The sequence below is a fragment of the Pseudogymnoascus destructans genome (genome assembly GCF_001641265.1).
Source record: "Pseudogymnoascus destructans isolate 20631-21 unplaced genomic scaffold scaffold_27, whole genome shotgun sequence".
Classification (NCBI taxonomy): Eukaryota; Fungi; Ascomycota; class Leotiomycetes; order Thelebolales; family Thelebolaceae; genus Pseudogymnoascus; species Pseudogymnoascus destructans.
The window spans coordinates 235,068-250,096 of record NW_020167546.1 but is presented as its reverse complement, the minus strand read 5'-3'; the positions used below and the strand labels follow the sequence as shown (position 1 = coordinate 250,096).

The window sequence follows — 15,029 nt, the reverse complement described above, 5'->3', positions numbered from 1 at the left end:
GCTCCGCACCCTCCTCCAGGAAATCGGCCGGAAAAAGCTCCTCGGTGGCAGGGGCCACCGAGTTCAACTGTACGGCGACAACCAGGCCAGTCTGGCCATCGCCGCAGATCCAATGTCCCACCGCAGGACAAAGCACATTGACGTCCGATATCACTATGTACGCCAGTTGATCGCGTTCGGGAAAATGGACGTCGACTACGTCCGGACAGAAGATATGCTGGCGGACGTACTCACAAAGCCGCTGCCGCTCCCAGCGTTCTCACGCTGCATCCAGGGATACCTGGCTCCGCAGGCATAAAAACGCCACAATCCCCGTCCCCCAAGGCCTGCCGTCTGGCAAAACGGGGCCGTTCGCCGCAGGCGCAAGAGCAGCTCAACGCAGTCGAAAGATTTTGGGAGCGCCAAGCCCTCGCCGTCTTCGGCGACCTATTTTGGGTTCCCCGGCGCTCAGGGTGCACGGGGGAGGAGATCAGTGCGAGGGAAGAGGTGAGAACCACCGGTGAAGGCCGGCGACGAGAAAAGAGAGGGCGGCAGCAACACCGCGGCGACGACAGAGGGCTGGCATCCGGCAGCAACACCGGGTGACAGCGAGCGCTCACTGACCGATTCCGGGTCTTCGGTCCCGTCTATCAAAGACAGAAACCAATGACCCAGTAGAGTCGGCGGGCAACCGACCACCGTGGATCGGAGAACTTGCCGAAGGGTAAAAAAAAAAAAAAAATAATAAAAAAATAAAAATAAAAGGGAGGTTGCCCTGAAGAAGGGCTTTTATATTCGTGCCTTTTAGGCTGTTTGCCGGGTAATCCGGTGGCGACGGCGGTGGGTTGGTGATATCAAGCTTACCGGTCGATTTACATAGTTTGGTTTTTATCACTTTCTTTCTGGGCTACGTGAGGGGGCTGTTGGAGAGTAGGCCGTGGGCGTGGGATACGGTGGTATTTGGCCCTATAATCCACTACGGCATCCCAGGATCTCCGACCGGTGCTGGAAACCACCACAGTCTCAACTGGGGTTTCAGCTCTGAAGCCACCAGAATAGGGGGCTTTTGGGGGGTCGAAGCAGAACCTCCGAAAGGCCTACAAATAGCCACGTAGGCCCATTAGATAGTGTAGTTAATCAATCGATCTTATTTTGCTATAGTAAGCTATATACTGTGTGAGAATTCCTGCCCCGTTGCACCCGTGAGAAGTCCCGACCACTGGAGAAACCACATGATTTGTGTGTGATCCCGTACCACGGTACTTCCTGTTCCAACAAGTTCCCAGGAGTCCACTAGGCACGTGACGGACTCGCAGGATGATGAGAAGAATCCTAAGAGTCCAGGACTCCGAGGACTCGAGTGAGTTCCCAGGAGTCCACTAGGCACGACGCCACTATATAAGTAGATAGTTAGTTCTTAGATAGGAGCTTCATGCTCAACTCAATACAGTATTTGTTATATACTAGTAACGTGTTACTTGAAGCCTTTGTGTCTGATCCCCTGCCTCCTCTGATAAGTAAACCTTTACGCAAGAGAACCTCTGTGTCTTCTATCATTTAGAAGTCAGCGTTACAACGGTCACATGGGGAGAGTTAGGGCAGGTTAGCCAAGTCGACCCGTTTCGGGTACTTAAGGGGATTGACCCAACGGGGTTCCTCATCATCTTTTTTGTATCCTTCGTAGTAGACCTATAGGATAGCATCCGTTTAGCCTCTGACTCGCACTCCCATATTCTATTACTGTGAGCTGGGTGCCCTGTGTCCTTACATTATACAAAAAATATCACGCCTGCCGGGGACGGCCGTACTTCAATAATATCCCACACCTGAACGATCTCTTACATTGACTACAGTTACCAAGCCTGGTTAGTCATGGAAAGTCTTGGAAAATGAGAGAACTACACTCCTTTAGCATAAATAGGATTGCCCTTTCCTTAAGAAAGGGCAACCAGACAATACAGTAAATCGACTATCACATACTTCCATGTCTTTTCCAAGCTTCCAAGCATTGATCTTGTTACTCCTTGTTTCTGAAAAGTCAGTGAGGTGCTAACCTTTGATCCCTGAGTTCTCAGACTCAACATTTGTTACAAGTTGTCTAAACCACTCCACTACATCATACACTTGATTTCCTTGGGTGGCTAGATTCTCACATCTGGTGCACCCACCATTACAGTCAGGGTAACTAATAGATCCTTGACCTCCTGTATCTGTGCTTTGAGGTGGGCCATTCGACTCGGGATGTCTTCGGATGGCACAGCGGTTGTAGCTGCAGCGGTGGTTTGTCTGGTAGTCATTCTAGGCAGTTGACCGTCGTTGCCTTGGGGTGTGTTTGATGTCAGCTTTCTTGACATATTGCCTCGGGTGTGTATCAGTATTGATACGAAAGAGCTTGACTTCCGGTAGCTCGTAGCTATCAGCACTCTTGTCCACAATTTCCTCTGTTCTAGGAGGGGGTTCTTAAGGATCTCGTATCCTATTCGGCGCCAACGAGTCAACGACTTTACCAGCTTGTTCTGAAGAATCAAACCCTGATCCACTGGCTGTCCGTGAGATCTCTGGAATCACAGCTATTTGAATTCGTCAGGTCTCTACTCTGAAACGTCACCGAGTCGTGGTCAATGTGTAGTTCTCCTGAGTCGTATCCCATAGAACCATCTGCTAGGTTCCTAGCCTATAGGAAGTGAAAGGAGGGCCAAGGTCAGAGTACCCCTATAGACAAATTATGTCATAACTTAACCAATCTTGTGGGTAACTAAGGAGCGATGACGTGTAATGAATCATAGAGTGTTGTAGAGATATGCTATGCGGTAATATCAGCCCAGTAACTAAGGGGTGATGACATGTAATGAATCATAGAGGGTTGTAGCAATTGTTAAGTAGTATTGCTCTTGTTGTTGGTGTGATAAGCGAAAATATGTATAGTGACTTGTAGGTTTGAGGAGGAGATTTCTAAGTTTGCTCTTGAGTTTGATAGCAAACTGAGTGCAACGAATGTCAGTATGACATTACCCCTGAGTTCTCAGACTCAACATTTGTACAACTTGTCTAAACCACTCCACTACATCATACACTTGATTGCTGCATTGTGGAATAGTCTAAGCTACAACCCTTTGGCTCTGTTTCCTAAGACAGTGTGTTGTCTTAGTAAAATCATCCCTTCCTTGGGTGGCTAGATTCTCACATCTAGTGCAGCCACCATTGCAGTAGGGGGAAAGTACACAAGGTACTAATATGTGCAAGGTACTAATAAACCACATTATAGAACTTATTATAAGAAGACCCCCCTACACCTCTACTTTACTAAGACATAGATGGCAGTTTAGCAGAACTTTACATCATCGAGCTTTAATAGCAAACAAGTCTACCTTCCTAGCCCTGCTAACTAGTACCCTAATGGCTATGATACTAAGTTCTATAGCTTTTAGTTGGATTCTAATACACTTAGTACCTTTTAGGTTCAGGAGATGTTAAGAGAAGAGACTAAGCTAGCTAAGTACTAGTGGATCCTTCTATCTAACCGCAAATTCTTGCTGTTATCTCTAACTAAGGAACTAAGGAGCTTCTCTCTTAGTTCTATAATATATAGATTAAGTGCTGCTTTTAGAATATACTAGATAGCCTAATGCACTACTTTCTATACTACAAGCCCTCATTAAAGTAAGTTATATACTTTAGATCATTTTTCATTATGTTACGTGGTTAATACAGCTTGTATATAACGTGCATGTATAACGAAAGTGCCAAACAAGCGAAAGTGCCAAAATATCGCGACTACCCCATAAGAATTGCGATAAATCCACCACAACAATATAAATTAATTAAAACTACTCGGAGTCCTCTTCCTCAGACCTGTCTATTACAATCTGACAAGTGCGCGCATTGTGTCCAGTCTCACCACACTTGCCACAGCGACGTGCATGGGTTTCTTCCCTTGGCTTCCGACCACTACTTGCCCTTATTTCTTGCTCTACTTGCTGCACAACGTCCCTCTCGTCCTCTAGCTCCTGTGCTACCTGTTGACTAAGTGATCCTCCTTCCTGTAGTTGTGTTTTTTTAGCTCTCCGGCGCTTGCTTAGCACTTCATTTGCCTGTCGCAGGTTTTGGTTCTCTGCTTTTAACAATGCTAATTGATGCATTATTTGCGATGCACCCTTTGTAAACTGGTCAACAGCTGCATAGATTGAGGTTGGAGAGCTATTTTGATGATGCGCAATTCAGTTTTTAATGAAAGTAGACTGTGATACAGCTTCAGTTGGGTTATTTGGTGTCTGAGAAACCCATGGTTGAGCGGTGTTTGGGCGAGAGGTTGGAGGTGTTGGCATCTTAAACCTAAGGTCAAGTGTAGATATTACACTCAGGGCTAAATGGAAGAAGCCCAGCACCTCGGAACCCTCCCTGAATATTGCTTTCTGTCATTGCAATGTTAAATGCAGCGTGGAAGGCAGGAAAGAAGTCATCCTTAGTAATGTGAATAATATGAGCCCGCATCATATCTTCAATTTGCCGACCGTAAGCTCTCTTTAATGGGCCAAAACAGCCAACATCAAGTGGTTGGAGTATATGGGAAGAGTGAGCAGGCATACAAAGCGTAATAATGTTGTGTTCTTTGCAGTACTCCTCAAACTTGTCTGAGTGGTGGCTCTCATGACCATCAAGGACTAACAAGCGATAACCACCAACACTCCGGGGCTTTGTGTGCTTCTCAAAATGCTGAATCCAATCCATACCTCTCTCGTTTGTAGTCCAGCCATTTGCAGTAACAGCAATTACCCAATCTGCTGGAAATCCGCTATTCTCATACCAAGATGCAAGGTGGTTTTTACCTGCCACAATGACAAATGGCGGCACTGCCCAACCTTGAGAACTAACGCCTTGGATTACTGTAACCCATTCCCGATTGCCAGGCTGCACCTTTTTTGCCTTTGCCCGCCCATCTGAGCTCGTTACTACCGTTGCGCTTGAGATGACGCCCATCATAAACCCAGTCTCATCAAAGTTGTAGATATCTGCATTGTTGATGCCATACTTTAGAATTGTGTTCCATACAAGCTCAAACCAGCGACTTCTGAATCTTCGCACTTAGCCCTCTGGTAGTCGTATTTTCGCTGGAAGCGTGTCCGGAGCTCTACATGGCGCTTAACAAAGTTTGAAGCCCAACGTGACCCGACGCGTGGCGCGTCGCGTGTTGCAAGTAGTCGATTTGCCATATCTTCAACAATAGACAACTGAGGAGGGAACCCTTTAGCAGCTAAGTCAAGTATATACTGAACAAGAACTGATTCCTCTAGGTTACTTAATTTCCGTAAGTTGGCTTGGATATCGCGTCGTGAAGGTACGCCTTGTAAACGGTGACGTAGCTTGCGGTGGTCTACGGAATAGATCCTAGCTGCAACTCGAAGGCGCAAATTTGGGTCGCTTTGCATAGCTTGGATAGCTAGCACTAATTTGCTTTCATCATTTTTATGGCGCATGTTTTGTTGTGGAGGAATTTAACATTTAGTTGGGGGGGTTGGTCACCGCATGATTTTGGCACTTTCGCTTGTTTGGCACTTTCGTTATACATGCACGTTATACCTAAATAGGTTTAATGCATTTTCTAACTCATTAACTCATGAGTCTACTCGAGTTGGTGAATTTGAGTTTGAGTACAGGTCTAAACTCTAAACTCAACTCAATGAGTTGAGTTTGGTTTCAAACTCATGAGTCTACTCGAATTGCTAACCCTGCCGACAGCCTGGAACGGCAACAAGAATGGCAGGGGTGTGATTCGGAGGCCTGGACGGAGCATAGCCAGATGCGGGCTAGAGAGAGCGCCTGGGTTCTTAGACACAACACATCTGTTGGTTGTGTTCAAGAACCCTACGCCGCATTGACTAAAGGTTGGGGTTATCTGATTCATATTTATGGGTCTGTGACGATGCAGATGAGACCGGAGTTGGCGTGGTGGGGGGGTTTATATACATGGATTTTCTATCCCCGGGTATGGTGCGGGTGGTGGGTAAATATGAGATGTCTGTTCTGTCCATATGGGGGGTTGCGACGTCGGATGTCTCGTGTGCTGGGGTTTATATACGTGGATTTTCTATTCCCGGACTGCTGCAGGCGGTATATATGGGGTTTCTGTTCATAAGTGGGGGGTATTCAGCTACTTGCACATATAGAGGATATGACTATGATAAATGGATAAATGAGAAATATATATTCCCCTCTATCATATATACCGTACTTATATCTACCGCGCCCCAAACCATCCTCTCCGAAATCTCTATCCCCTAGAAACATAAAAGTCCAATAAACAAATAAATAGACCCCACGAGACGCAGCAAGAACAATAGCGCGCAGCATTGTCACTCCCCAGCGTCCCAAAATACACCCCATTCAAACGCCAATTCCGTCCCAGCGATGGCGTAAAAAGCACTGTCGCCGCCCGAGCCCCCACTCCTTTCTGTCTAATAATGGGTATATGGAGTGGCTCGGGATATGTTCATGAGGGTAACGCCTGTTGTGGTATATGCGTGGGTATCTCTGTGATGATGATGCGTGTGAATAAAAAAGTCAGGTAAATGGACCGGATCGTACCCCGCCCCGCCCCGCCCCGCTGCTGTTGTGGAGACAGGGGGTGGGGGGGGGAGGGGGGTGAATAGGTCGTATGAGAAGTGAATGCGGTGCAATGCACAGGTTGAAATGGGCTGGGCTGCGGAAACAAATGAAATAGATGTTGAACCTCTCCCCCCACCATCTCATCACAGAGAGAAGCACCCACACCCCCTCTCGAACAACGACCATACACAGAGGGTCAGATGCAGGATCAGGACTATGGGCACTCCGCATGATGAGATCTCTTAGTTAGTTAGTTAGTTAGGCGAACTAAGCGCCACGAGTCCAGCACCGCCGTCCTAGACCTCGCTCCTGGACTTCACGACGTGCGGCACCGTCTACGATGACCGCGTCTGCGGCGGTGGCGTTGGTGGTGGTGGTAGAGCTACCACTACTGACGACCTTGGCGGGTTCATTCCCGAAGTAGCGGAGCAACACCGTCATCGTGATGGCAGCAATGATACTCCCACACAAAATCCCAATCATCGCCAAATTACTCCCCCTGAAGCGATGCGGCCCCTTCACCGCATCATCCGGCCACCCAGAGTACAACGCATACGTCGTGGTGATACTCCCCAGATTCCCCAAACCACTCACCAGCGCCGACGCAGCCGCGACGCCTACCTCCCCGTGGCGGGCTTGGAAGACCTCAGAAGTCCATGTCATCGTGATGGGGACGGTGGGGCCGAGACCGGTGCCGACGAGGAGGAGGCCGACGTAGCGGGCCCAGGGCGGGAGGGGGGGGCGAAGGTGGTGGTTAGGAGACCGGCGATTTGGACGAGGACGGCGGTGATGAAGAAGTGGGGGCGGAGACGGTGGAAACGGTCGGAGAGGGGGGTTATGAGGAGGATTGCTAGGAGGTCCATCTGCGGGTGTTGGGTTAGCTGGGTTGTTGGTGGTGGTGAAGTGGGGTGAGGGGTGGATGGGGGGGCGTACGATCCAGATGGGTGCGAAGAGCAAGCTGACGGTGATGGAGGAGAAACCGGGGTCGATGCCGGCGATGATGACGGAGCCGTAAAGCTGTGTCCCGATTCCCACGCCTACAACGCCAAAATACATAATCACCAGCGGCCATAACCTCCAATCCGCCAGAACGCGGAGTAGATCCCTCGTCGTCCACGGACGCACGTGATACACCCTCCCAAGATCCCGATAATGGATTTCAGCGTCTTCGCCCGTCAGTATGGGCTTCGGACTCGGCAGCCAGCGCAGCAGTCCCTTTTTCTCTGGCGCGACCTGGCCGGGGACGAGGGGACGCTCAGGGAGCCACCAGAGCAGGGCGATGCCGAGGGCGGCGCCTAGGACGCCGTAGACAAGGAACATCCACTGGAACCCAACGAGGCCGTGGAGGCCATCCATTTCCTGGAAGCCCGCGGAGACGAGGCCCCCGACTGCGGCAGAGAGCTGGGCCGCGGAAAAGTAGTATCCGATGCGCTTTCCAGTGCGGGAGGGGGGGTAGAAGAGGGTGAGGTAGTAAGCCATCCCCGGCCACATTCCCGCCGTTACGACACCGAGGAGAAAGCGGAGGAGGAAGAGTGACCAAGCTGCTTTGATGGCAGCGAAGCAGGCGCCGATGACGCCGACGGCGAAGACGATGCGGGCCATCCAGACGCGGGGACTGAGGCGGGACATGATGAGGTTGGAGGGGAGGTCGAAGATGACGTAGGAGACGTAGAAGAGGGCGAGGCCCAGGGAGACTTGTTTGGCGGTTAGGTGGAGGATGGAGGCGAGGTCGTGGTGCACGGAGGCGTTCATGGTTTGGGAGAGGCCGACGTTGGAGCGGATGGCGGAGCAGAGGAAGTAGAGGATCCAGAATGCTAAAGGGGGTTAGTGAGGGTGCTGGGAGTTAGGGAGAGTGGTAAGAGGAGGGGTTGGTGATAAAGGGGTTGATGGGGAGAGTGAGACTCACGAGGAATGATCCTGCGGTCGATTTTTCTAGTAGATAGTTAGTCGTGCGTGCGAGGAAATGAGTCTGTGATCACGTACCTGTAGACAGCCTCGACCTTGGCGACTTCGACATCTTCTAGGATAGCAGCTTCTGTGTCTTCTACCACTGCTCTGCCGCCATCAACAGTCTTAAAACCATGCTTAGAATCCCCGAGGCTAGACACTGCATCACCGCGGTCTACCATCTTGTCGTCGTCTGCCATCTCGACGGGGTAGCAATGGGAGCGAGTGCTAGCAGTCTCGAGAGTGGTTGACGGGAGTCTGGTCTTGCTAGCTAAAGTACAGCAAAATCTTACAGAGCTTCTTGCATGTACAGATCCCTTCTACTATCTTCTACTCTCAACTGGGGATAGGGATAGCAATGATAGGACGAGCAATATAAAATATAAAATATAATTTGGAGGGGGAAAGTGAGGGCGGGCCAGACCACTTGCCCCGCTTAATTTTTTGGTCGGACGGCTGGAGACGCATGGACAGCTCCGAGGTACGGTGGAGTGGGGAGTTGAGTCGGCTCATCCGAGGAGATGTAGAGTGTATTTATGATGTATCTAGTTATATAGGTGTTAAGGGGATTTAGTAAATTTAACGCAGTATCTTCGAATTAATTCCTTGTAGAATATATTTTTTGATATTTTGGTGTCGTCCTCCCATGTTTATCACGTGACTGGTTGAGAGCTTGGCATATTTTGATATTCGGTACTGTGGTACTTGGTAGACGTCAGAGTTTAAATTATGCACCACGTGACCTAAAATCAATATTACGGGAAAGGCTCCGTACAAGGGTACTAGGTGTACTAGGGATCAACTGATCCCTAAAGCTGACGCTGATGGGATGGTGAGGGATGATATATTCCTTATACTGTATAATTCCAGTATATAGTCCAGCCGGAGCTGGTCTATCTAACGCCTAACTGTGCGGCAAGACCACTTTCCTTATACGTAACCTGGCCCGAGCTAACCCTAGCACCCAGCCTGACCTACTACCAGGCTGGGAAGTTGTTTTTACGATCATGCATGAGGGATTATCTATCGGATTGACAGATGGATGGGTTAACGGTTTTCTTCAGTACCAAAGTGCCGTAAAGGTATAGGATGCTTATAGCCGCAGTGGCATTGCTGTTAGTTACGGCATTCATTCTATAAGATATTCTATTCTCAAGAGGAGCGGCGGCTATGTATATATCCACCTATATTTCCTCTATAGCTGCAAACTACGCCGATCATGCTATATCCCACCACTCTGGTCGTCAGAAAGTATCTCTACCGATGTGGTTACTACTATTAGATACTTCTATTAACTTCCCTAACTTCCACTAAAGATAATCTTACTTTACTACAGACTCCGTGCTCTACCGATGTGCTTACTACTATAAGATACTTTTATTAACTTCCCTAACGTCCACTAAAGATAATCTTACTTTACTACAGACTCCGTACTCTACCGATGTGCTTCTACTATAAGATACTTCTATTAACTTCCCTAACTTCCACTAAAGATAATCTTACTCTACCAATGTGCTTACTACTACCAAGTACTAACGTTTTTGGATAAACTCCTCTGGTTGGCCGTTCTCCACATCCATCGCGTGTGAGTGGACGAACCGTCAACCTATCAACCGTCAACCCGTTCACCCATTGGTACTTCTGATTATATAGCATCTCTCGCTTAATCTCAAGTACCGCTCCCCACCTCCACCACCCCACCAAAAGCAAATACTTGGGTCCCCCCATCACGTTCTTCCCCCATAACCGTCATCACCGTCATCACCGTCTCCCCCACGCATAAACTACACGGGTCCGAGTAGTCCTCCAGTACCAATAATAGCCCAGCATCATCCCTCCAGCCACGCTTATACCTTTATCCTCACCGAAACCCTTCTACCACTTCTACAACTTCGAACACCGCCAACCAAAAAAGTCCCGCGAGGCTCCCACTCCCAACACTGCGCTGTGGTTCATCATGGTGCGAGCGCGATCGTGACATTCGCCTTGAACGGTCACACTGCTGCGTCCGTGTCTGCGACTGCGACTTGACTTGGGGTTCTACGATCGGACCTATACGACCCCACGCCACACGCGCTACGCCCATTTGAGACATTGAGACGACGGAGACGGGTGGGATAGAAAGAGTAGGAGAGCAAGATGGAGAATATGCATGGGGTGGATGTGTCGTGGTTGCATAATACGAATAGTAGAGGTATGTTGTTGTCTGTCTTGTTCTTTGGTGGTGGTGTGGTGGGGGAGGTGGTCTTGGGTGAGGCAGCCATGGTCGGGAGAGCTGAAGCTGAAGCCAAGGTTGGGAGGGCTGCGGCTGAGGATGCCTTAAAGACCGCCGATAAGACTGGGGGCTCTGAGTTGCGCTCTCGAGTGAGGCAAGATTCAAAGAGCTGCAGCTGCAAACTCCATTGAGAGAGCTGAACCAAACACCTACCCCGGATTGACAAAACTAAACACTGTTCTGACCACGGCTAACATCCCACTCTCCAGAAATCACACGCTCCACACGATCAGAACGATCTACTTCCCTCACATCCGACATAGCGTGCCGCTCATCCCCAGCCCCTAAAACGAACGGCACCACAACCACCACCTCCGCCCCCCGAGAAACCTCTCCCTCAACGCCCCGCCAGATTCCCCAACGCGCCGGACCCCCCACACGCACAATCCCAACCACAGACAAAGTAGGCTCTCCCTCAAGCCTGCCCGGAAAATCAACCCTCCACGGCCCAACTGGCATCCGCCGCAACTCCTGGCTATCCAGCATCTCCTCGAAGTTCTCCTCCTCCCCCTCCAGCGCCCAGCCCGCCGCCGCAGCAGCAGCGGGTGGCGAACAGACCCCGCGCTCGCCTGTCGCGCCGTTGTCAAGCACACCTGAAGAGGAGGAGCCGCGCCCGCCTGTGCAGACGGCGCTGCGGAATGCAGTGCTCCCGCATGGACAGAAGGCGGGAGATGGCAATGCGCCGTACACGCCTGTCCCGCCCAAGTCGACGCATCCGAATTTCCTGACTAGTGCGCTGAGGCGGCTGTCGTCGGGGGGGCAGCTTGCGTCGTCGGGGTCGCCGAGGGGGAATGGCGGGATCTGCGAGAGGAGGGTGCTTAATGTTGATGTGGGGAGGGAGAGGTGCTGTATGCCGGAGCTGGATCAGGCGAAGTTGAGGAGGGTGGCGTTTTGTGTGGATGTGGAGATTGCGAGTCGGCCGCGGTATAATGATGAGGAGCCTGTGGAGATGGCGAGGGATAAGTTGAGGAAGAAGAAGTTGGGGGAGAAGGGGGAGGGGGAGGCGCTGAAGCATGCTGCTGAGGTGAAGGAGCAGAAGGAGAAGGATGGGGTGGTCCATGTATCTGGGGAGCAGGTGGGGAAGGAATCGGCTAAGGAGGGCGTAGAGCCCGCGACGAACGGCGCACCGCAGATCTCGCCGGAGAAGCCGATGACGCGGAGGAAGGAGAAGAAGAAGAAGAGCGATGAGGAGCGTAAGGCGCGCAAGGAAAAGAAGCGCAAGCTCGCCGAGGAGAGCGGGACTATCCCCGTCGAGCTCGTCAGGGGTGACAGCGATAGCACTGCCTCCGCTACCTCCGCAACAGCGCCTGTCCCGCGCTCATCATCCTCGCCCACCACCGACCCGGTCCGTGTCTACCGACGCTGCTGCCAGCTCCGCGAGACTCCCATCCTAAAGAAGATCACTGAGCAGCTCGCCCTCCCTTCCAACACGACCGACAAACCTGGAGTCGTCACCCGCCTAGACCTGACAGACTGCTGGCTTCAGCTCGCCGATCTCGCCACCCTGGGTGACTATCTAGCGGTCGTTCCCATCAAGGAGCTCATCATGGAGAACTGTGGCCTCACCGACGAAGGCGTACGCATTATCCTCGCGAGCCTCCTCGCCGTAAGCTCCCCCGACCAGGTGAAGCCGCGCCGGTCGCCATTAGGGCATCACCACGGCGCTACTACAACGGTCCCGCGTCACGGCGCTGTGCAGCGCGTCACTCTGAAGAATAATCCCAAGATCGGGCGTGATGGGTGGAGGCATATTAGTTTATTTGTCAATATGTCGCGCTCGCTGCGAAATCTGGACGTCTCGATTATTCCGTTCCCGCACGCTGTGTCGCCGAAGTCGATGGAGAATGCGTCGCCTGTTGTTGGCGGTTTTCCTGGTGCAGTTCCAGCGACACCCGCAAGGATCGGCACTCCAGCAACGGCGACGGTGACAGCAGCAGCTACAGACCCAGCAGCGATACTATCAAAAGCTCTCGGCACGCGCCTCGCAGGCGCCGAACTCGAGCTTCTCAACATAGCCGAGACAGGCCTAACAGCCCCACAAATCGGCCTCATCGTAGACGGCGCCATCCAAGCAGGCCTCCGCCGTCTCGGACTCGCCGGCAACAACCTCGACGCTGAAGGCATGTCTCACGTAGCACGCTATCTCGAAGCCGGGAAATGCGAAGGCCTCGACCTGGGGGGTAACCAACTCGGCGACCTCCCCGACCCACTCGTCGACTCCATCTCCCCCTCGCACCCCCTCTTCGCCCTCTCCCTCGCCAACTGCGGGCTCACCCCCGACTCCCTCGCGCACCTCTTCCCGGCACTGGTGCGGCTCAGCAACTTCCGCTTCATAGACCTAAGCCACAACGCCGCTCTCTTCGCCACCAAACCCTCCGCCGTGCAGCTACTACGCAAGTACCTCCCTCTCCTACAATCCCTAAAACGCATCCACCTCTCCTCCTGCGCCATGTCCCCCGAGCAAGTCATCGCCCTCGCAGAGATCTTCCCCGATTCCCCAGGCCTCGCACACGTCAACCTCCTCGGGAACCCGGAACTCACCGCCCTCGCTACAGCGGGGGAAGAGGGGCAACAAGAGGAAGCCTGCGCGCTGTACGCCTCCCTCATGGCGGCGGTCCGCGTATCGAGGAGTCTGGTATGCATTGACATCGACCTCCCCACCGCGGCATCAAGCGAAGTCGTCAAGGCCCTCGCGAAACAAGTCGTCGCCTACTCGCTCCGTAACATGGAGCGCGGCCCCGTCGCGGAGATAACGCAGGATCCGTCTGCGCCGCCCCCCGCTACGGAGCCGCGCGATGATGTAGCGGTCCCGGATGTGCTGGCGCATTTGGTGGGGTACCATTATGCTTCTAATGCGGATGATGTGGATGATGATGCCGATGCGGCGTTTCATGGTGTTGATGGCGAGGGCGCGGGGGCACCGGATGAGGATTACGTTATTGGTGGTACGGGGGTGGTCAAGGCGCTCGGGATCTGTTTGAAGAACCGGTCTGGGGATTCGAGAAGGGCGAGCATTGATAGGGATCCTGTGCGGTCGTCTGTTGATTTGCGGAGGGGCGATGAGGGTGGGGCGGGGGCGGCTGGTGCGGGGAGGGCAAGGGATATGTCGAAGAATCTGTTGGGGAGTGCGAGGAGGATTAGGGCGCGGTTGCAGCCGGCGTTGTTGAAGGAGGCGAAGGAGTCGGGGGGGTTGGATTATCGTGAGTTCTTTCCCTTGCCCTGGTTATATTATACTACCGTTGCTGTTCCCATGATTCTAACACAAAAACCAGACAAACTCCTCTTCCTCGACCAAACCCTCTCCCGCATGATCACCCGCTTCGAAAACGAATACCCCGATACCCGCCTCCCCCCTTCCCCCCCTTTCACCACCGCCCTCCCCACCACCTTCCACACCCCCTCCAACCCCGCCACCGCCACCCACCCCCCCGTCGGCTCCGCGGCAGACTACGCGTACCCCGACGAAACGGCGCTGTCAGACGAGGACATCGATGCCGTCCCAGAAGAGGGACGCACGAGCCGCCCGATACTGTCAAGGCATAATTCGGATGTGTCGCTGGCGTCGAAGGCGTTGTCGCAGGAGGAGGGGAGGATGTTGAGGTTTGGTGCTAAGTTTGGGGGGGAGGAGGATGAGGAGGGGGGGCTGGGGGGGTGGAGGGGGGGAGTTGGTTGCTGCTGTCGAGGCGGAGGCGGAGAGGGTGAGGGTTAGGGAGGCGGGTGGGGGTGGGGGTGGTGGTGGTGTATAATCACCCTGTGTTCTTCCTTGTCGCCACACCTTGCCCTCAACTGCGCACTCGCGGTGTTGGTTGAATTCTCCCCTGTCTTTTTTATGTCTCGCGCTTTACACTTTTTTTTTTTTTTTACCTCGTTCGCTGGAGGTGCTGTCTTTCTGCTCGGGATTTTTATGGAGAATAGGGGTTTGTTTGATGGTAGGAGCTCGGGCATTTTCTTGGGGGGGGGGCGCTAGAGGCGCCTTTTTTTATTTTGTGATTTCATGGTTTTTTATTTGTGCAACCAAGGCTAGACACCTGCGGGGTGTCCAACGAACAACGCAGAAGTCAATACGACTAGGCGGTCGGTGCCGGACCCTTCATTAGTATCGCAAATGACATGCCGCTCGCAGATGGAGTGAAGACTGCGATGGTCTTGTCAACGCGCCTCCCCCGCTGTCGCTATTTAGCTGTCACTCTTTTCTCACCACCGACGGGCTTCTCACCACCGTTGC

The 15,029-nt window shown here is 52.4% G+C and overlaps 2 protein-coding genes across 2 annotated transcripts; one reads left to right on the top strand and one right to left on the bottom strand.

The window, feature by feature from the left end:
- Positions 1 to 6,625: 6,625 nt before the first annotated feature.
- VC83_08759 (uncharacterized protein) lies at positions 6,626 to 8,890 on the bottom strand. Its single transcript, XM_024472302.1, has 4 exons — positions 8,566 to 8,890; positions 8,489 to 8,514; positions 7,516 to 8,396; positions 6,626 to 7,445 (listed from the first exon to the last, which is right to left on the bottom strand). The coding sequence occupies exons 1-4, from the start codon at positions 8,727 to 8,729 to the stop codon at positions 7,242 to 7,244; spliced, it is 1,275 nt and encodes a 424-aa protein (XP_024320314.1). The 5' UTR covers positions 8,730 to 8,890; the 3' UTR covers positions 6,626 to 7,241.
- A 1,393-nt stretch (positions 8,891 to 10,283) lies between these two features.
- Positions 10,284 to 14,513, top strand: VC83_08758 (uncharacterized protein; the record flags this gene model as incomplete). The annotated part of the gene is made up of 3 exons (XM_024472301.1): positions 10,284 to 10,723; positions 11,014 to 14,004; positions 14,077 to 14,513. Exons 1-3 carry the CDS (start codon positions 10,669 to 10,671, stop codon positions 14,511 to 14,513), a joined length of 3,483 nt encoding a protein of 1,160 aa, XP_024320315.1. The 5' UTR covers positions 10,284 to 10,668.
- Between the last annotated feature and the right edge of the window lie 516 nt (positions 14,514 to 15,029).

Excerpts from the sequence above, each read along its gene's own strand:
- VC83_08759 (XM_024472302.1), bottom strand. The coding sequence starts at position 8,729 with ATGGCAGACGACGACAAGATGGTAGACCGCGGTGATGCAGTGTCTAGC. Across the intron at positions 8,397-8,488 it reads CGACCGCAGGATCATTCCTC|CATTCTGGATCCTCTACTTC; the intron begins GTGAGTCTCACT and ends AACCCCCTTTAG. Across the intron at positions 7,446-7,515 it reads TCTTCGCACCCATCTGGATC|ATGGACCTCCTAGCAATCCT; the intron begins GTACGCCCCCCC and ends CAACACCCGCAG.